The following is a 19,259-nucleotide window of genomic DNA, read 5'->3' on the forward strand; positions in this document are numbered from 1 at the left end:
TAAATGATTGTGGGTTTTTATTTCATTATTTTACGACCTATTTGACCGCTACTTTTAATGAAGTAAAACATGTTCAGTTTGGAAGATCCATTTATACAGACATTTAGACCAACAGTTCGTGAGTTAAAATCTGTTTATAATTACACCATTAAGCTGGATAAATACAAAAAGTATATACATAAATAATGATTTTGAAAATACTCCATCGCAGCCATGTTTCTCTATGTGGAAACAGCGTTAAAACAAAGGTAAGTGTCAGTTTATTAAGCTGAGAGTTCAGAAGTGCATGCAGACAAGTTAGAACAAAGCACACCCACTTGATTTTCTTATTAGAGTCTCTGAAAGCTTCCTTTTGTTTCCACAGAAGTCTGTCAGGTCTCAGGCAGAAGCAGATGATTTTAGCTGTCTGAACTGGAACACATGCTGGCGCCTCTTGTTCTACTCTTGCCGTGGGACTGTTTCCCCACGTCATACCTCAATATTGACTGTGTCCAGGTGGTACTTTGGCTCGTTAGCTAGATTCACTTTCTCTGTTCGGGTGTGCCATACAAGAACCTAGAAGATAACATTTGTGTCAGGAAAGGCATCTACAGAGATGACACAAATGCTTTTCAGAAAGCGTGGCAATCGCTACCTTTGTGCAGTTGTTTGCTTTTGGTTCCAGTTCCTCCACTGTTGTTATCTGTTTCAGAAAATCAGATTCTTGCATTCCTGGTTGAGAACCACGACGCTTGAATACAGCTTTGGGATGTGACAGGATCACTTGAAGACTCACAGCAAATCCTTGGAGAAAGTGAGACAGGGAAAAAGATTGAGAAAAACCTTTAGGCCTTACATTTTTGTGTAGTTGTACTATACCTAGAAATCTCCCATGTTCTTTTTAAAAATGTGGAAATTTTGTTATGCGGATAGACAGTATTTGGTAGGTTTGTACATTCTACATTGTATTGTCTTGTTTTGCCATGAAGATACAATCAGATTTTTTTAATTGCACCATATCTTCAACATGTTTAATCTATTTCCTGTCATGTGGGTAATATATGCTTTCTTGCCTGAAAAGTCAGGTATTGCTAAGATCTTGGACTATTCTTGCTTTCTGCTTTTAATTAAGAAATAAAACTGAATTATAAGCAAAATGTATAGAATTTATACTGTACAAACCATTCTACACTTCAAGGTGAGAGTTGGAAAAAAAGGTTAAAATATGTTAAAACTGTGATATTTAGATAATTTTAGCCTGTAGAGTTTTAACATCCTCATTGAGGAAAAATAAGTCACACTAATGCTCTGCCTTGGGAATGACTTCTGGCACTGGTGGTCTGCCAGGCAGTCTTAGCTGGTCTGAGCTTGCCACAGCACAGCTCAAAGGACTTGTTCAGTGCAAAGACACCTCTCTGCAATTCTTTTCTCTACCAACATGCATCAGGTCCCTCGAAGGGAGACTGCAAACTGAGAAATCACTGGTTTGAACAAACTCACCCTCTCTGAAGAAGCTCCCATGAATCTCCAATTTGCCATTATTTATAGAACTCTCCCATTTTCCTTCAGCAATGCTCAGTCATATGTATGCTTTTTTAACTATGACTCAAAAACTCCACTGATAGACTTGTAAAGAAAAATTACATTTGTAACTAACATTGTCTGATTGCCAAGCCCACCAAAGAAATCCTTTCTTAATCAGTTCAGAGTAGTTCTAGCTGCCCTTTTATGACACAAGTAGCAACAGTTTTGACATCAGTTCTGGAAAACTCCAAAACCAGTTAATTCTAAAGCCAGTATTAAAATTTTATCAGTTTTAAACTAAGCATAACTTTCTCTAACAATGTAATTCTGACCCCTTTTTTTAGTAGAAATGTCTTGCTACTATATTTTCCTTGAAAGTATCTGACTTTTACAGGAGCCTTTTGAAGAGGAAAATATAAGGAAGTAATTACTACATCACATGTAAAGAAAGGCACACTGAAACCACTTTATCATGTTCTTGCTTGTAGGAAAGCAAAGGAAGACACCAGAAAGTTTGTTTTGTTTTCAGTAAGGATTTGGACCCTGATGAAGACTATGGGTTGGATGTAAACTGAGGTCCCAATTCACTGATGGACACAGAAAACATTTATACATTATATCTTTTATGTAGCTTTATACATCCTATCCTGCCTGAGGTGGAGAGTAGGTGTCTGGATAGACAGGGCTTACTCACCCTGCAGAGCACTCTTCCTTCTTACTGCTTGTAGCCGGGCCACGATGGAGCACAAGGTGGGCTCTATCTTAGTGATCTTGGTAGTCAGATGTAGTCATTTGGGCAGATCTGAGGGTGAGAGTTTAAACTCCCTCAGCTAGAGACAGTATGTACACCCAGTTGCTGCACCTTGGAAGGGGACCAGAGACTTAGTACTGATGAACAAAATGGTCTGCTTCAGTTTAGTGGTTTTGGTTAGGTTTTATTGGGGGTTTTTCCTCAGATAAAACAAACTGTAAATTTTGGATGCAACTGGGCTTTTATAATTTTGGGCATGAAAAAAAATTCTTTTGCATAGGAAGGCATTTTTGGAACCCTGATCAGCTGTGTGAGCTGCTCTTTCTTTTTAAATATATTTAAGATTCAAGCTGCACGTGCATAAAGAAGAAAATGAAGTAAACATCAAAATTAGTGTCCTAGATTTGAGTGCACAGAAAGAATCCCTTTCTAAGCAGAAGAGACACAAATTTTCTGCTGCTTATCTTTGCAGTGTCAGTGTGGCTCCCTGGACCCATAGCCTATACTTAGCCATACATTAATTCCTCATAAATTCTCTTGTTGCAAGACTTGCTCTCCTGTTGAGAAAATTGCATTGGGTTCTGAGGATGGGTTTTTCTTACACACAGATGTTCAAGTGGGCCGTGGCCCCTGCACGTGACACGTGCCCTTGCTACCATGCTATTGCAAATTGTCATTTGAGGGTGCTGTCAAAACTCAGGCATCAAGTAGACGTTAAACTGAGTGTTGCAGGTGATAAGGACATGGATTACTGTGCACGGACTGGCCTGAGATTTGTTTCCTTGGTCAGGGTCCATGCAGTCTTTGTTTGTTAAAAGAATCCAATAAAGCAGCAACTTAAAGAGATAAAAGAATTCAAGGAGACTTACCTCCTGGCTCTCTAGTTCTTCAGTTCTGCTTTATAACTGCTTTAATTTCACATGTATGACATTTTGTTAGATGGACTTGAGAGAAAACCACTTTCTAATGACAACTTTCAGTTGACATTATCAGGTGTGTCATTTCAGTGTCAGAAAGAGGAGACGGCTCAGGTTTTGACCAGACTGGCACTAATTATTTCTCTCAGTAGATAATGATCCTGTGCTAATTGATGGAAAGACACTGTTGTTTTGAATTCTATCACTAAACAGGGATCAATCTGGGATTACTGTCTCCAGTGTAGCATAACTGAACAGTGCTTATATGCATACAGTTACTTAATCATTATTCTTACAAGGTCATGTTGGGCTTAACTTCATGTGAAATGCCACAAGACTATTTCATAGCTGAAGTGTGAACAGGTGTTTTGGGGGTTTTTTGCTGTTTAATGCAATGTTGTAAATTAAATCTAATTGGCTGAAGAGCCACCTAGATAGGAATTAATTTGTTGGAGGACAAGATACCTGGGAGACATAGCAGATATTACATCTGTTCTTCTTTCAACATAAGCTGTTTCTGTTAATTCACACCTTGTGTTAGATCAATGGCTTCTGTTAAAAGGCAGAAGTTCCGGTTAAACTTGAGCCAGAGTTTAAAGATTTTGTTGCTGTGGTAAATGCCATTGCTTCCTGGATGTTCTAGATAGGATAGTAGCTGAAGGCAAGCTGGAAACTTGAGTGTTTATCATTTCTGGAGTGTATAAATGCTAATGTTCAGTACTGATGTTGAAACAGATGTGCTGGTTTTCACAAAGATCAAGGTCCCACCTTTGGCTTGGGCTCTGCAGCTTTCAAGTTCTCTCTGTGGTGCACTTTCTGGGTTGCAATAAGCCTAACCAGGAGTTCAGAACAAAGGCATCTGCTGACATATGATTCAGCATAAAAGAGGCACTTGATAATAAACTCAATGTTTAAAATAGTATTTACCCTTGGATGGGAGGGGCAGTTGGTGTTTCGTTTTGGTTTAGGAGGGGTTTTGAACGTGCTGGCTGCTATAGCCACTCAAAAATTTTTTGTTTGTGACTTCCAGAAGTGGCTCTTTTAGATTCAGTCAAAATATGCTATGTTTTGCAGTGCCATGAATAGACTGGCTTTTTTGCTCAGGGAGCCCTAAGAAAGATGAGATGTACTGAAGATCTCATGATTATGGCAAAATTTTGAAAAATGGTAATAAAAAAATGTGGTTGCTCAGGCTGTAGCAGAGGTGCTTAGGGCACAGTTGATGAGCTCTGGATCCCAAGTCTAAAATCTGCTGGCCCAGTGATTTACAGTCACATACTAATCTCTATGACTGAAGTAGCTCCTGGAATGCTAATGCAAAGCAAGCATCTGCCTTCTTGAACAACCTTCACATTAGGAGAATCGCAATCTAACTTCTTTTCTTGAGTGATCCAAAATTCTGGCACTGGGAGCAACCCAGGAGTAAAACAACAACACCTAATATAGAAGACTTGAAATCAGATCCCTACTAAATAACACAGTGCTTACCTCAGAATCAGTGTCACCCTTTTCCATTCCACTTTCTCTCCCACTTCTCTTTCCCTAGAGTAAGCAAGTCTCTGTCAAACTCTAAAACCCACCTCCAGTTAAAACTGAAGCAGAACTTAGGAAATGCCTGAACTAATTCATATGGTGTGTTGGTTGCCAGGCAAGAAGCAACACAGGAAACCACTACTTTGCTTTCTGAGTCCAGTTTAGCATTGGAGAATAGCAGTGTCAGCCACTAATTCCCCAGAATAAATCACCAATGTTTAATGAACTGACCTAATGTGATTGCCATGTGCAAGTGTGTTTCAAAGAATCTGGGGAGGTTGGCCAGCTAAGGTGTTGGAGCTGAGCCTGGTGAAATCAGCAGGACCTGTCTCCACTTGCAGTAATTTGAATTTGGCCTTGTATTTTGCAGTGTAGAATAAGAAGTTTATGTGCTTAGAGTCAAGGTTGTGCTTCCTCTGACAGCCACAAGTTAAACCAGTGATCCCAAACCTTTTAAGACGTCAGTTCGTACCCAGTCTCATGATCAAATTCTTGTGAAAATCACCATGAAAGATCATTCAATAAACCAAAGGGAGCCTCCTTACCAGGGTGCTGGGACATGAGCATTAACTGTAGACAGCTGATAGTCTCCATATCAGTATTACTACATGCACCTATACTTTTTCATGGCAATATTTTTAAGAGATCCTTGGTTTTCCTTATGTGCAGCATCCAGTATAACCTAAGTCACTTGTATATTTGGTACAGCAGATGGAAAAATGCCAGCGATGGGCTACAGCATGGACAGGTTTGGTAGCAAGTCATCTGAGTCCCTGGAGGCGTGTTGGGAAGCTGAGAGAGAAGGGCAAGGGTAGGAATCTGCGTGTCAACACACATCCTGTAGCCTGCACCTGCTCAGACACCTAAGGAGTTCTGGATTTGCAGTTGTGTTCTGTTTGTGCCCTTCCACTGTATTCCTGAGGGGAATGAAGATGCAAATTTCACATCATTTTTTTCAGTCTACATGGCATCCATTTCTCTCCTTGCTGAAATTAAAAATTAAATTTAATTTTTTCAGTGTTTTTTAAAGACTAATAAAAGTTCTCTCACAAAGTAGTAACTCCTTGTGGATCTGCAATAACTTCCTGTACTCTAAATGTTTTGGGGGTTTTTTGTCTCTGTGACCCTCCCTTACATGACTTTGGTCAAAGCACAAACAGGTAATGCTCCTAATGGAGCTGCTTTTCCCTCATGCCAGTGATTCAGCCAGCATCTGCAAGGTAAACAACTTAAGAACTTTCCATGTATCTCTTCATGTCTGAGTTAATGTCCCTTGGCTGATGTTGTGTAATGGCTTTCTGCCTGCTGCTAATGAATTATGAGCCACGCTCTCACCTTTATAATGCCATCAGTAATCCCTTCTAGAGCACAGTATCAATATGTATCTGTAAATCCACAGGCAGGGGCTGTTAAACTGCACAGCTGCAGTCCTCAACATGCTGCATGGTGTTGGACATTGAATACCTACTTCACCCCTGAGCGCCTTTATCTGAGCACCCAAACACTTATTTTTATGCCAGGTGGTACTATTGACTTGAAATGCCTCTACAGTACAGAAAAATTCACCTGTTAACTTTTCTGTCTTTGAGGTGTTAACAACTATTAGTCCTCCTTTATTTACTCTTTTTAACCAATTGGACTGTAAATACTGTACATATTTTTATCAAACGTTTCAATTAATGTAACAGTATTCTGTTAAGATGAGAAAGAACTGTACACTGTCCTTTTCCCTCTCCCAAAACATAAGGGTATCAGAACATAAAAAAGGTGGCTATTTCTATCCCATTCTTGTCCTTGTATTCCTACTTTTCCCCTTCCCTCTTGACTACAGAAGATGTCTAACTGCAAATACCGTATCATTTTCTGGGAGACCATTTGCTGTCAGAAATTGGACTTGTGCACAGTGGTGATTCATGTGGCAGTTGTGAATATATACAAAAGATTGTTTAAGCATGGACTGTCAGCAAGACAGAGCTGTGTGGTGTGCAAACTTCACTGCAGAAGATTGATTAGATCCATTTTGAAGCTTCTCTGCCTTCATCTACCAGGCAACAGCTGTCAGTGATTTTTCCCCTAAGCCCAGTGTTTCAAACTGTATCCATCTACAGTTATCACTGTCATTCCAAATAACCAATGCAAAATGAATCATTTCATGATAAAGTAGCATTTTACAACATGAAGTCTAAGGAGGTCTGCATTTATACTGCCTGGTCGAGATTGATGACAAAATGCCAGGCAGGGACTCCTTGCAAGAAATTGCTTGGATGTATTAATTTACAATTAACTTGTTTCAGGCAAACAATTCATACAACATAAAAGCCAAGTTGCCACATAAAAACAAAAACAAATTAAAGTAAGTGCAGATACCACCAAGCAGCAAATTAATTAGACAAGATGTACAAGCCTAAACTTTCAGGATAGTTACTGTCAAAGGGCTGTGCACTCTGCCGGCACTTCAGAAGTGTAAGAAGCTGCTTAAATGGACAAATGGAAACATTCATGTATTGTAAATGACCCTCACCTGCCATGTCGATAGCAAAGGGCCTGTCAGCTCTCCAGCCCGTGTACCAGCCGACGACTTTGCCGTTCTCCACGACCGGGCGCTCGTAGCGCCGGCCTCCCACCAGCCCCACGGGCCACACGGACACCTTGCGCGTCGTCCGCATCTGCAAGAGGCAGGCACAGCGTCACTGGCGGCGCGCACGTGCTCCCTGCAGGCTTCCTGGGAGTGCTGGTAGAAGCCCACGTTCATCATCACTAGGAATTCAAAAGCAATTCTAGCTTACAGATTGCAGCCCAACAGCAGTGAGTATTTGAAAGCTGCATGTGCCCACTCATTTTCTGTGAAATCTCCAGCTCCTTAGTCCATAGGCATCTCAATTCTACTTTAAATACCCCATTCATAATATCTTCTATGCCAAAATTTTTTTAAAGCTGTGAAAACAGGTTTTCTCTTGTTTGTTTGGATTTTTGAAGGCGTAATATATCTTTTTTATCTGCAAGACTACAGGAGTCTGGCAGTGGGCTTATTTCTATAGATTGCTGAGATACTGTAGAAACCCAGTGAGAGAAAATATTATAATAATGATTAATACACACTTCACTTAAGGACAAGTAAAATTAGTTTGGGACTTGTTAAAAATGCATTGAATAGAGGATATCATGATACACAACTCTTTCCTACCTGCAGCAGACCTGAGATGCAGCTCTGATCTATTAAGGATTCATGAAAAAAGATTGCTAGGGCTAAGTTTTAACTTCTATATTTTCCCTTTAAAAGCTCTGCTAAATTTCTGAGAACGACAAAAAGCAGGCCAGGCAGGATGCTTACTATCACCAGCTGCAGTTTTTCCCAGTGGTGTAAATTAACTAAATGTAAAACTGGAAGTGTGATCCTTATCTAATGTAGAGGAAGCTATAGGTATGAAGAAATGACTGTAGCAAGAAGTGTGCATGACTGGGAGTCACTTCAAGAAAGGCACTGAGGTGCTGGAGCATGTCCAAAGAAGGGCAACGAAGCTGGGGTAGGGTCTGGAAAGTGAATCCTGTAAGCTGAGCAGCTGAGGGAGTTTGGAGTGTTTAGCCTGGAGGAAAGGAGGCTTTGGGGGGGATCTTTCCACTCTACAACTGCCTGATAGGAGGTTGGAGCCAGGTGGGGGTTGGCTTCTTCTCCCAGGTAACATTAGGAAACAGCCTCAGGCTGTGCCAGAAAAGGTTCAGGTTGGCATCAGGAAAAAATTCTTCACTGAAAGGGAAGGCATTGGAACGGGTTGCCCAGAGAAGTGATGGAGTAACCATCCCTGGAAGTGTTCAGTAAACTGGATGTGGCGCTTAGTGCTATGGTTTAATTGATGTGGTGTTCAGGCAAAGGCTGGACTGGATCTTGGAGGTCTTTTCCAGCCCTAAAGATTATGAGTCTGATTCAGTGACTTCAGATAACTGGTTCAGTGGTCCATTTTCTTCAGTAAACAGGATGACACAAACCTTGACACACTGCTCCCCGTGGGAAAATCAGATGGTCTGGTATGAGAACTTGAGCAGGCAAGTGCACAGACACAACAACTTGCACAGTTTAACCACATCGGTTCAAAAGCCACTGTTCTAACTATTGTGCTTTAAATATGGTTCTATTTAAACAAGTACTAAACTATTTCAATGTAACGTGGGCTTAATTTGATCTATTCTAAAAACAGTCTAGTCTTTTGTTGTAATTGAAACTTATTCCTTAGGGAAAAGTTATCCCTTTTTCCTTCCAAGCACTCCTCTCAGCAAAAATAAACACAGTTTTACATATTTGTAACTGCAGTCCCCTATCGATGGATGCCGAAGTAAAAGACAACCTTGGTTAAATATTAAACACTTCCCTCTCTCTCTGCCAAGGTGAAAGATTTATCATGCATATCATGAAGACTTGCAGGAGCTGCACCAAAAAAAACAAAGACATCACATTAGCGTGGTTCACGTTTCTAAGCTAGAAACATTAGCAGATTCTTAGAGCTTTCACATAAGGAAGGTATAAAATACATATTTAAAAATCCACAAAAATGTAGGCACACACAGAAGAGAGACATGCACCTTCTTTCCCTCCAATTATTTGTGTATCTTCAAATTTATCAAAAATTCCTCTCTTCCACCTTAATAACTGTTGTAGCAAGCAGAACATCTCAGTAGCAGCAGCCTGTAGTGCTTAAAAGCAGGGTATGTATTCAGTTGGCAATATAGGGAATTCTTGTGATAAGGATTCTGTCCAAGCCATTGCCTGGTTAATTGCCAGTGAAAGACTGCCATGAATCCTTCTAAGGTTATTGATAAACATATTTACCTGCAACTGTTCTCCCTGCTTAACTTTCCAATCTCTGCCACTCCTCCATAGGAAATGCAGAGTTAGCAATTCGCTATTTGGATATGGACAACGGCCAAATCTCCTCATGAAGACCTTTTAGCTCTGGTTTTAATGACACATCTCTTTTGCTTATTTTGCTAACAGCATATTTATATTAACATCCAAACATACCAGACATGGACACAGGGAATCATCCTGCTGGGCATGTCTACACAGGTAAGTTTTCAAGAGCGTCATTAAGCCACATACACCCAACTGTGCTACACCAGTAAATACCACAGGATAAACAGACATGGTGCCATTAATACCTCCTGGAGGGTGTGGATACCTGAACAAATTATCAGTGTTCAGAATTGCAACACTTAGGCCACCCTGTGCCAACTGCCTGTACCTAAACTCAAAATGCCACAAGACAAGGGCAGGCACACTCTGACTGCAAAAAGTGGCCAGAGCACAGTGCACCCATACCCTGCCTGTGTGCACAGTAAAAGTTTGGGCAGCTGTGTCGCAAAATGAGCCAGGTTACACAAGGCTTCTGAACTGGGTCGATAGAGGTCTCAGCACCTATGCTGGCAGAACCAGACGGATTTACATTAATACTCTGTGATACGCAGTGTGTTGGAAAATCTTGTCAACGAAAAGTATCTCACTGACCTCATAAAACCAGCATGAAATGACCCAAAAAGTTTTAAATTCATAATCTTGGGTCAATCTCAGTGTCTGTGAGGTACATCAGTAAAGCCACCACACATCAGAAGCAAGTAACCCTTTACAGAGCTCTTACTTTTGTTCTTGGGTTACTTTATTCTCACAGGTTACATTTTTGAAGAACGAAATAAGAATACAGCAATTCCTTTAAGTAAAAGCTGAAAGAGCACATCTAGACCAGTATTTATGCTAATTCTGAAATACCTCACAGCCTCAGGATATGCTAGGCAGATGAAAGTAGGAGTATTTCTTTTAATCTTCTGAGAATAGCATTACTGCAGTTAACATACTGATATGTGAAGGCTGTATTTATGTATGATGGGGAAAAAGCTATTATTTGGATTAAAAGGCCAGCTTGCACCTGGAATTTTATGCTGCTAATCATTGGGACACAAAAAAGTGATTCAAAAATGTGTTAATTCTGAATAGCTATAGTGCCGTGGGTTAAACAACTGCCAAAAATCCTAGGACTTACAAACAGCTTCCTAAATGACTCTTCTATCTGTCATTGTAATGACAGAGGTAGCACACGCTGTGCCAACACTCAGCATTTTAAGTCCTGGTAGCTTACATGGATGGGATTCAACTTACTTACACTTCACTCTCTGCAAGTTAAGCATCTGGTCTGTCCTAGTTAGAATTCTGTAGTTAATGAGCAGAGATAGGACCCCACTGGCAGGACTCATCCTGCCTGGCTTGGACTGCTCTCTTGAGGTAGAAATGCTTTTGTCCTCTATTTATGAAACAGGGTCTTGGCATAGGAGGAGAGTGCTGTACTGGGTGGGGGAGGATGGTAGAACAAACGTGAATGAAGTAGGAGGGGGAGGAGAATTGGGAAGGAGTGGGCAAGTAAATGACAGGAGAGACGAGTAACAACTGACCGAAAAAATGCCATGAGGTGATGGACATATAACAATAAATACAGTAACAACAGAGTAATTGCTGAAGAATAGCAAGTGAAAATGCAGGAAATGGAGCTGAGCAATTAAAGACCGTGATAAAAGCATTGCTAAATTTAGCATCTCATTAGTCAATCAAGAAAAGCTGCTTAATGGGATGTGCTGGACTGATGGATAGGGAAGATACCAAGACAGTAACAAAATATAAAAGCCCAAGGGGAATGAAGGCAAATGACAGAGAAAAGGAAACATGGCTGTACTTCCTACAGGGAAAAGGCTTCCAGACTGGAACAGCCATCCTAGTGTTTTTGCAGCATGATGTCGATGTGTTTCTATTCGGGATCCAAAGCCCTCTGCAAGGGCAAACCTGCACCACACCTGGTAAGCTTTTTTCTCCCCATCATTTCAACCCCTGCGTGATTTGTGGTCTGTCTTGGTCAGGCTACAGGTTCACATCCAGGCTCACCGTCCTACCCCACACCCCTGCCCATCCCAGTGATGCTCCAGCAGATTTCTATGCAAAATTACGATTTATTATTACCAAAGACAGGATCTAGAGCTCCTTCACTACAACACTTCCTCAGGACAAAATTTTATGGGTTAATGCATAAGCACAGCCAGGGTCCCTATCAGTTCTCTGCATTATTCGCAGGCCATTTAAAGCCAAATTCTGCTTCAACAAAACTTACATGAGCACTACAACTCAGCCAGACAGCTCAGCAGTGATGTTGTGCCTGTTTACTGAGGCTTTGGACAGAGCTCCTGTCCCTGCTTACCATCACTTCAAAGAAGGTACTGAGGCATGGAAAACCTGTGCCTGTGGCTTTTGTGGTTCAGCAACTGTGAGGCTCAGGGGTTAGGAACTTCAAAAGGCAAATTTGTTGTTGGCAGACTTGAGTGTAAAGGGTATTCTCTATGGGAACACTTGTAGAAGGGGTCTACAAATCAAAAAAATTGTAATTCATTGATCTAGCCTCTTCTGCAGCCCTCCCAGGTGATCTACTTCACCATCCTCCCTACTGGAAATCTTTCTTTCCAAGCATCTGCTTTAAACCTCCTCTGCTGATTTGTACACAATCTACATTGCAGAGGGAGGATAGATTAATTCCCCCTTTTCTCCAGCAGCATTTGATGTATAAGGTACAATGATTACTGTTTCTAAATTATATCAGCATCCTTGGGCACAAATGTCAATATTGCTTCCCTACAGAAGAAAACTGTACCAAATTTAACTAAAGCAGCTACAAGCTACTTTCTGGGGATTGGGACAACTTCCAAAACATTTGCTACTCATTTTACTTCTGGGCCCTTCTGTTTACTGGTTTTCTCATTCTACTCCCTATCATTCTACCGGGTTGTGGTCACTGTGCCTCTGAAGAGCTGCTGACCCCGTGTAATTAATTCACAGTAACAGTATCTGTTTCACAGGTAAAATCACTGCTGTCAGTGCAGAAACAGGGCGTACTTGGTACTTTGTAACCAAGCGTCTCTCCACTAAACCTGTTTCTAATAGACCCCCCCCCCCCCCCCTTTTTTTGTCTCTGTTTCCTCTCATTTTTAAGCTATTTCGTTCTCTGCCAGTCTTTTCTAATCCAGCCTCTTTAGCATAGGTATTATATGTCGATGTGGAAGAAAAATGTCAGTGTGCATTTAAGATCTGTCATGTACTCCTAAATCATTTATATACTAGAAAGGTATTTAATGCACTGCTAACTCGTATTTGGATCACTTTTTATTCTGAAGAAAATAACTAATGACTGCCAGCTAATACTTAATTCTGTCTAGACTACTGAACGTTATTTTTCAGACCATTGCAAAAAATCTGATTTTTCCAACCAGCTCCAAGAGATACAACAAAAGATTTTCATGTTTTCAAAGATTAAAGAGATTCACTTATACTACTTTTAAATCTTTTGCATAAATATATCCATTTAAAAATACACAGAAGTTAGCTTAATACAGTGTATAAAGATTAGGACAGTTATGTAAATGTTATTGAAATGACACTAACCCTTCCCTATTCAAAGCTGGAATAAATAGTAAATATTCACCTCTTCTATAATTTCTGAGTTCCCCTCAAAATATTTCACAAAGATGATCACAGGAAAACTGAAGCCTGTGTGACATGCAATGCCGCAAGTATTTCTGTTCTATTTTTAATAGCAAGGAATTCTTTTTTTTAGGCTACTGAAATGGCTGTTAAAAGCCATTAGAATATCTGCCACCTTCATAGACACCTTTTGATAGGAAAGGGCAGGGACACAAGGAAATTCCTTCAGTCTGAATCTGTGGCTCTTTGAATCTTGAGCTACCTGTAAAGACTACCTCAACTTAAAGAGAGCAGGATGAGCTCTGTGTCCTCATACCTCCTTTCCAGCTTCAACTCCACCATCATATTCAGGGCACTCTTGTGCAGGCAAAAGCTACAGCAAATTGAATTCTGGTCCACAACTCAGTGGGCAATAGGACTAACTGCTAAGCTACTGAAGTTTGGGTTGGGTTTTTTTACCCCTTAGAAATGAGAATTAGGGCCGTGATCTACTCTGAATTCCATGCTGCAAGGCTGCATTCAGATCACACCTTAGAGTGTGGATTTCTCTAAGGACACCCAGTCTGCAAATCCTCTCCTTGCACTCAGACAAGACAGTGGAATTTGCCACACTTGCATGCTCTAGGCACCCAGCAAACATTGCCATGAAATTCTGGGCACCAATGACCAGAAGCCTAGGGGTGCCAGGGAGGGAGAACATGGTTTTAGGTTCAAGCATTTTAATTTCAAACATATCTAAGTTTTGGTGTCTGAACAAAATACAAGCAAAGGTGGCAGAAATAACCTAGACAGGAATCTCAAAAACTCAAAAACATTTTTGAATGCACCAAGCTCACTTTCAGACAGATACTGAAGACCTTTACTCCTCTTCTTGTACTCCTTAAGCTGTTCACCCCTCACCTTCACAGGTTTCAGGGCAGTCTGCACAATCAACAACAGAGCGTTGTTCCTCCAGTTTGCACACATATCCAAATGTGGACCGAGGAAGGGATGGCCTTTGGCCAACTATTCAAAATATGGAAAGAGCAGAGAAAATGCTTGAGACATAGAAATGCCTGAATTATATGAAGAGTTAAGGGAAGCGGAACTTAGCTGTCTATCTTCAGTTTCCAGTGCTTAGGTTAATCCTGTTTTTAAAATCTCTACTTGAAAGTGGAATGCCAGATTTATCTAAGGTTTTCTTCTCTGGAAGTTTAAAAATGTGAAATTGGCAGTTGCTAGGCATCAGTCACAATATTACAATAACTTGCATTCAGGAGTAAGATGAAGCACAAATGCACCAGAAACTGTGAGAGAATCACTCCAAAATGAACAGCCTGTGGTAAAAATAGAAGCTATGGTGAGTCATGTAGAAACATTTGTAAAGCATCTTAAATATAATAGTTTGGATTTCAGGCCTCTCAGTGGCTTTTTTATGAATGCAGGCTGACTTATAACAGATATTTTCAGAAAGCAGACTTCTTTTTGAAGGACACCTCCAGATGAACAGATCACACCTGGGCAGAAAATACATAAATTATTTCTGAGGTCTGGATCCCAAAATAATGAATGACAAAATACAATATTCCAGAACCACAGGCATTAAAGTAAAAGCATGATTTTTCACCTGACCACCACTACACTCTCAAGCAGAAAGAGTTGGGAATAATTTAAAAGCCACACCTCTACTCCTGGAAATATCTGTTCATCATTGCTGCAGCCCAGTTTAGTACTCTAAAGAATTTAACAATCCCTGAACATATTGGTTCTTTCCCTGCAGCCTTTCCATGGAAGGTGACCATTTCCTAACAAAATGCTAAACTGAGCCAAGACTGTAGCAGCAGAAACACAAAGCAGGCTCTCCACCGTATTCTAGAAAGGACAACTAAACCGGCTTAGACCCTGCCCAGTTTGAATCTGAGAACATAGTTTCACCAGTTAAAAACTGACCTATCCACCCACATGCCATTGTAGATCTTAGGAAAAAAGATAATTATAAAGAACACCCAAGGGTTCCAGATTTACTACAGAAGGTGACATTTTCCAGACTACTGTAAGCTGGGGGTTTTTTTCCTGATTTCCATGAAACACACTCTTCCTAGGTCTACTGGGCCCAGCTCACTCCACATCAAATATAAAGCACTCATTCCTACAAGCACCAGGCAGAAGTACTTCGGACAGAGATTAGAATTTCTTCATCAAAAGCTCTCAGAAGTATCCCATGGCATTCCATGTCAAAGCATGCTCCTTTTTGATCATGGCCTCATGGTTTATACACTACAACTCACAGTAAAGCCTTTGCTGATCTTGCTTTGTTAAAAGGCTCCATCTTCTGTAAGAACACTAGGGAGACCCACAGCAAAAGTGCTGCCTCAAACACAATCCTTCACCGACGTGCAGTTCCCTTGCTTGCCTTCTGCTCCGCAGTCCTGCTTGCTTGACCTCTGAGCAAAACACTTCCCTAACACAAATGTTTCTTTCATGCTGGCTCTGCAGTCCTAACTACGCTTGCTTCCCATCTCCCCAAGCCCTCACTGCTGCTACTGAAACCAGCTTTGGCTCAGAAGCAAGCCATTACAAAGGGGACAGACCTGCTATTTCACTAACCAGCAAATGTACACACCTGCTTGCACACAGTGCTGCTGGCACTGTGGGGCCTACCATCCCCCGTGCCCATGTCAGTGACATGCTGGAAGTCACACAACCAGCACGGGATGGTGGTAGGATGAGAATTCCGAGCTCCTGTCTCATCCTCCAACATTTAAGCTACTCCCTCCTAATGAGCAGCTGCAGTTTATCAGACTTCCTTCGGGATTAAGCAACTGCAGGTCTGAAGAACTGTTCCTGGCGGACAACAAACTGAAAACCCTCCCTCTCAGGTATAGTTACCACCATTTTCATAACAGGGATTACTACCAAATTCATCTGCAAACAACACATTCTGAAGCTGTTCTCTTCATGCTTGGAGAAGACAAGTATAATTTACACTCATAAATCAATCAATTCCTGAAGGAGAGATCAGGATTTATCACAGAGCTGTCAAGCCAGAATCCATGAATACATAGATTTTCCTTTATCGAGTCAAAAAGCAACCAGCCCTCTAGCAGTGCCTCGACTGAAAAGTCAGGCTCCTGGCTCCCTCTAAATGTAACTTCCCACATGTAAAGGCACATCCCGTTGGCAAAGCCTGCCAATGGACTTCATTAACTTTGCCAGGTTGGCAAGGCATTCCCCATGATAGCACCAGTGGCATCCCAGAGACCCTGCCAAAAGCTCATTAGTGACCCCAAAAAACAGTCACAGGAACTTGCAGCGGCAACTGAAGCAAAAACTCCTTCTCTGCTTCTGTAACTGAGCTTTCCAAGCACCCCATTTCTCAGGGAAAACTCATTCACGTATGTGTCTGCCTGCAAACACCAGGCTCCAAACAAACAGCTCTTTCCCAGCAGCTGAACACAGGGGAAAGGGAACTCTTAGGGCTGCAGAGACTCATGCTAGAGGTTGCAATTCTTGTTAGCAAGAGAAAACACAGGTTGCCTCTTGTGCTTGCAGTTTTCAAGGTTAACCCTTTGGACAGCTTTATCCCTCTGCTTTCCTGATTTCCTAGTTAATTAGAGAGGTAATTTGTACCTTTCTGTTTCATAATTCACAGCACTTAGTAGAATAACGATAGAAATTAAAAGAATAAATGTGACTGGACTCCTTTTCAGTAGCTGTGGAGCCCTCAAGAGAAACACCTGCCAATTCTATTCCTTTAGCTTGTCCCTAATGTTGGTACTCAACAACAAAAAGGCAAAAGAAACACAAACAAATGAACAGTAGGTATTTATCTCCAAATATCTTTTGCCCCATATTACTCATTGTGCCAAAGTCTATTTTCTGTTTCAATTAACAGAATCCCTAAGATTCAGTCAAATTAGCCTTATTTCTACAAATACACATATGAGCATTCCCATAACATCAAAGAGGGGTACGTGGAATTGCTCCACATCATAATGCACTGAGCACAGCTATCAGAATTTTTAAAAATCAATTGCAACAAAGGTTTAGCCTCTAGGCAAAGGTCCTTAAATTAGCAGCTTCGATGCTGAATGCCAAGTGGGCAAAAGAAGTAGGGCATCCCTGCTGAATGGGGACCCTCCACCTGCCCACACACTGGAAATGAAAAGGGATGCATTATGAACCTAAACACAAACGAACCCAAGCATTTCTAAACCAGCTTTCTCTAGGAAATTGCATGTGCTCACATTTCTGTGTACCACGTTCACTTTAACTCACTGACTGTAAAGCACGCGAGGAAGAGCTCTGCTCGGCAGCCAGATGGGTGCACACCTCGAACTACAGTTCTGTCCAGCAGCAGAACACACAGACCGCAGCATGTCTGAAGTCCTGTGCTGCCAACTTACTTTTCTGTTTCCCTCCCTCATTTCCCTGCCAAGGTTACTCTCCTGGCTGTCACAGAAGACGTACATGATCTTTCTTCTACTGTTTTATGTCCACTTATTAAACACCCTCCTTCCTGCCAGGGGAACCCAGAAAGAAAGCTGGATACCCTCTGCCCCGAGCACTTGCCAATTCCCACCAAAATGAAACAAAGCCCTTCACCAAAGGGAGGCAATAAAGACGAAAACAGGTCCCTTCACAAAAGAGACTTGAAAGGGTGTTCAAGCCGTTACACAAGCGATTTGCTGCTTTTAAGAGCGAAAGGCTTCAAAAAAGGCAACTCCACGTGAAGAAGACGGCTCTGGATTAACTCATTAGTGCCAAGGAGAAAACTGTGAAGGATGGCGACTCCTGACGCGAGTTTGCCCTACAGGGAGAGGGATGCAGCATAAAAAAAAAAAAAAACAAAAACAAAAAAACCAACTGTCAAAGAGCACTTTTCAACCCAGTTTTAACAAAAACACAGGATCCCTTATATAAACCTTAAACTTGCCTCGCTCCGCAGGAAGGTGAGAAAACAGCAGTAAAAAGTTGCGCGAGTATGGCGAGGAGGGACAAGAAACTTAAAATCAGGAGAGCGGTGGGCACACAGAGGCAGCCCCGGGGAGCCCGGGGACGGGCGCTGCAAGGTCTCCGGGCGGGGAGCGGGCTTGACTTACCCGTGCCCGGACTTTTTAGGTAAGGGGCACCGAGCGCGCCGCAAAGTGGGGATGGGACACAGCCCCGCGCAGGAGCCTGAGCAGGGGAAAAGGCAGAGCCTGAGGGGAGCGGCGAGAAGCGGCGGGGAGCGGGGATGGGGACGCGGCGGGGAGCGGTGTAGCGTGGCGGCCGCGCACCCCCCCATCCCGCACGCACCTCCTGGAACAGCTCCAGGCTGTAGGTGTTGTCGTCGTCGGCGAAGAAGAGCACCCCGGGCTGCGGGGGCGGCAGGTGCTGGTGCCGCTGCCGCAGCCAGGCCAGGCCGGCGTTGCGCTGCTCGGTGGCGCGGGGCAGCCCCGGGCGCTTGTAGCGGCGCGGCGTGGGGACGTGGAGGTGCGTGCAGGGCAGCCCGGCGCCCGCCACGAAGCGGGTCACCAGCTCGCTGCGCGCCGCCGCGTCCTCCACCAGGATCCAGTGGAGCCGCGACACCTGCCGGAAGGTGTTGGCCAGGCGGGTGAGCTCGGCCTTCTGCACCGGGCGGCTGTAGGTGGGCGTGATGGCATAGATGGTGGGCAGCCCCGCCTCGGGCCGCCGCCGCGGGGCGGGCGGCCGCGCCCCGCCGCTACCGCCCTCGGCCCCGCCGCGGGGGGACAGCGCGGGCAGCGGCGCCCGGCTGCTGTCGATGTCCAGCACGATGATGACGATGAGCACCCAGGGCAGCAGCAGAAGGAAGCGGCTGAAGAGCAGGGACTTCATGCTGCCCCCGGCGCCCTCCCGCCGCGCCGCCGCTCAGCGCCGCCCCATAGACGGGAGCGGCGGGGCTGCCCCACCGCGCTGCTCCGCGGGGCGCCCGGGCGGCGGCGGCGGCCGGGGCGGGCGCCGGGCGCTCCCTCCCTCCCGCGGGCGCGGGGGCCGCCGGCGGGTTGGGTCGGGGAGCCCCGCGGTGCCTGCGGTAGCCCGGCGGGGCAGCTCTCGCAGCGCCTCTATTCCGCGA

At 43.2% G+C, this 19,259-nt stretch overlaps 1 protein-coding gene and 1 long non-coding RNA gene across 4 annotated transcripts in view; one reads left to right on the forward strand and one right to left on the reverse strand.

Moving 5' to 3' along the window:
- Positions 1 to 19,259, reverse strand: part of B3GAT2 (beta-1,3-glucuronyltransferase 2) — a 19,923-nt gene continuing 664 nt past the window's right edge. Inside the window, exons 1-4 of one of the 2 annotated variants that reach the window (XM_048299879.1) lie at positions 18,482 to 19,106; positions 7,226 to 7,370; positions 635 to 783; positions 1 to 555 (exon numbers count right to left, since the gene is read on the reverse strand). In XM_048299879.1, coding sequence (XP_048155836.1) covers positions 469 to 555; positions 635 to 783; positions 7,226 to 7,370; positions 18,482 to 19,021 — 921 coding nt within the window. In that variant the 5' untranslated portion in view covers positions 19,022 to 19,106 and the 3' untranslated portion in view covers positions 1 to 468. Of the gene's footprint in view, positions 556 to 634; positions 784 to 7,225; positions 7,371 to 18,481; positions 19,107 to 19,259 lie in introns of those variants that run through there. The other variant, XM_048299880.1, reaches the window with a different exon arrangement.
- LOC125324216 overlaps positions 11,328 to 19,259 on the forward strand; it is a 26,844-nt gene continuing 18,912 nt past the window's right edge. For both annotated transcript variants that reach the window (XR_007202867.1, XR_007202868.1), the window contains exon 1: positions 11,328 to 11,535. This is a non-coding gene — a long non-coding RNA (uncharacterized LOC125324216). The remainder of the gene's footprint in view (positions 11,536 to 19,259) is intronic.

Source organism: Corvus hawaiiensis, chromosome 3 (genome assembly GCF_020740725.1).
Source record: "Corvus hawaiiensis isolate bCorHaw1 chromosome 3, bCorHaw1.pri.cur, whole genome shotgun sequence".
In the NCBI taxonomy this organism is placed as follows: domain Eukaryota; kingdom Metazoa; phylum Chordata; class Aves; order Passeriformes; family Corvidae; genus Corvus; species Corvus hawaiiensis.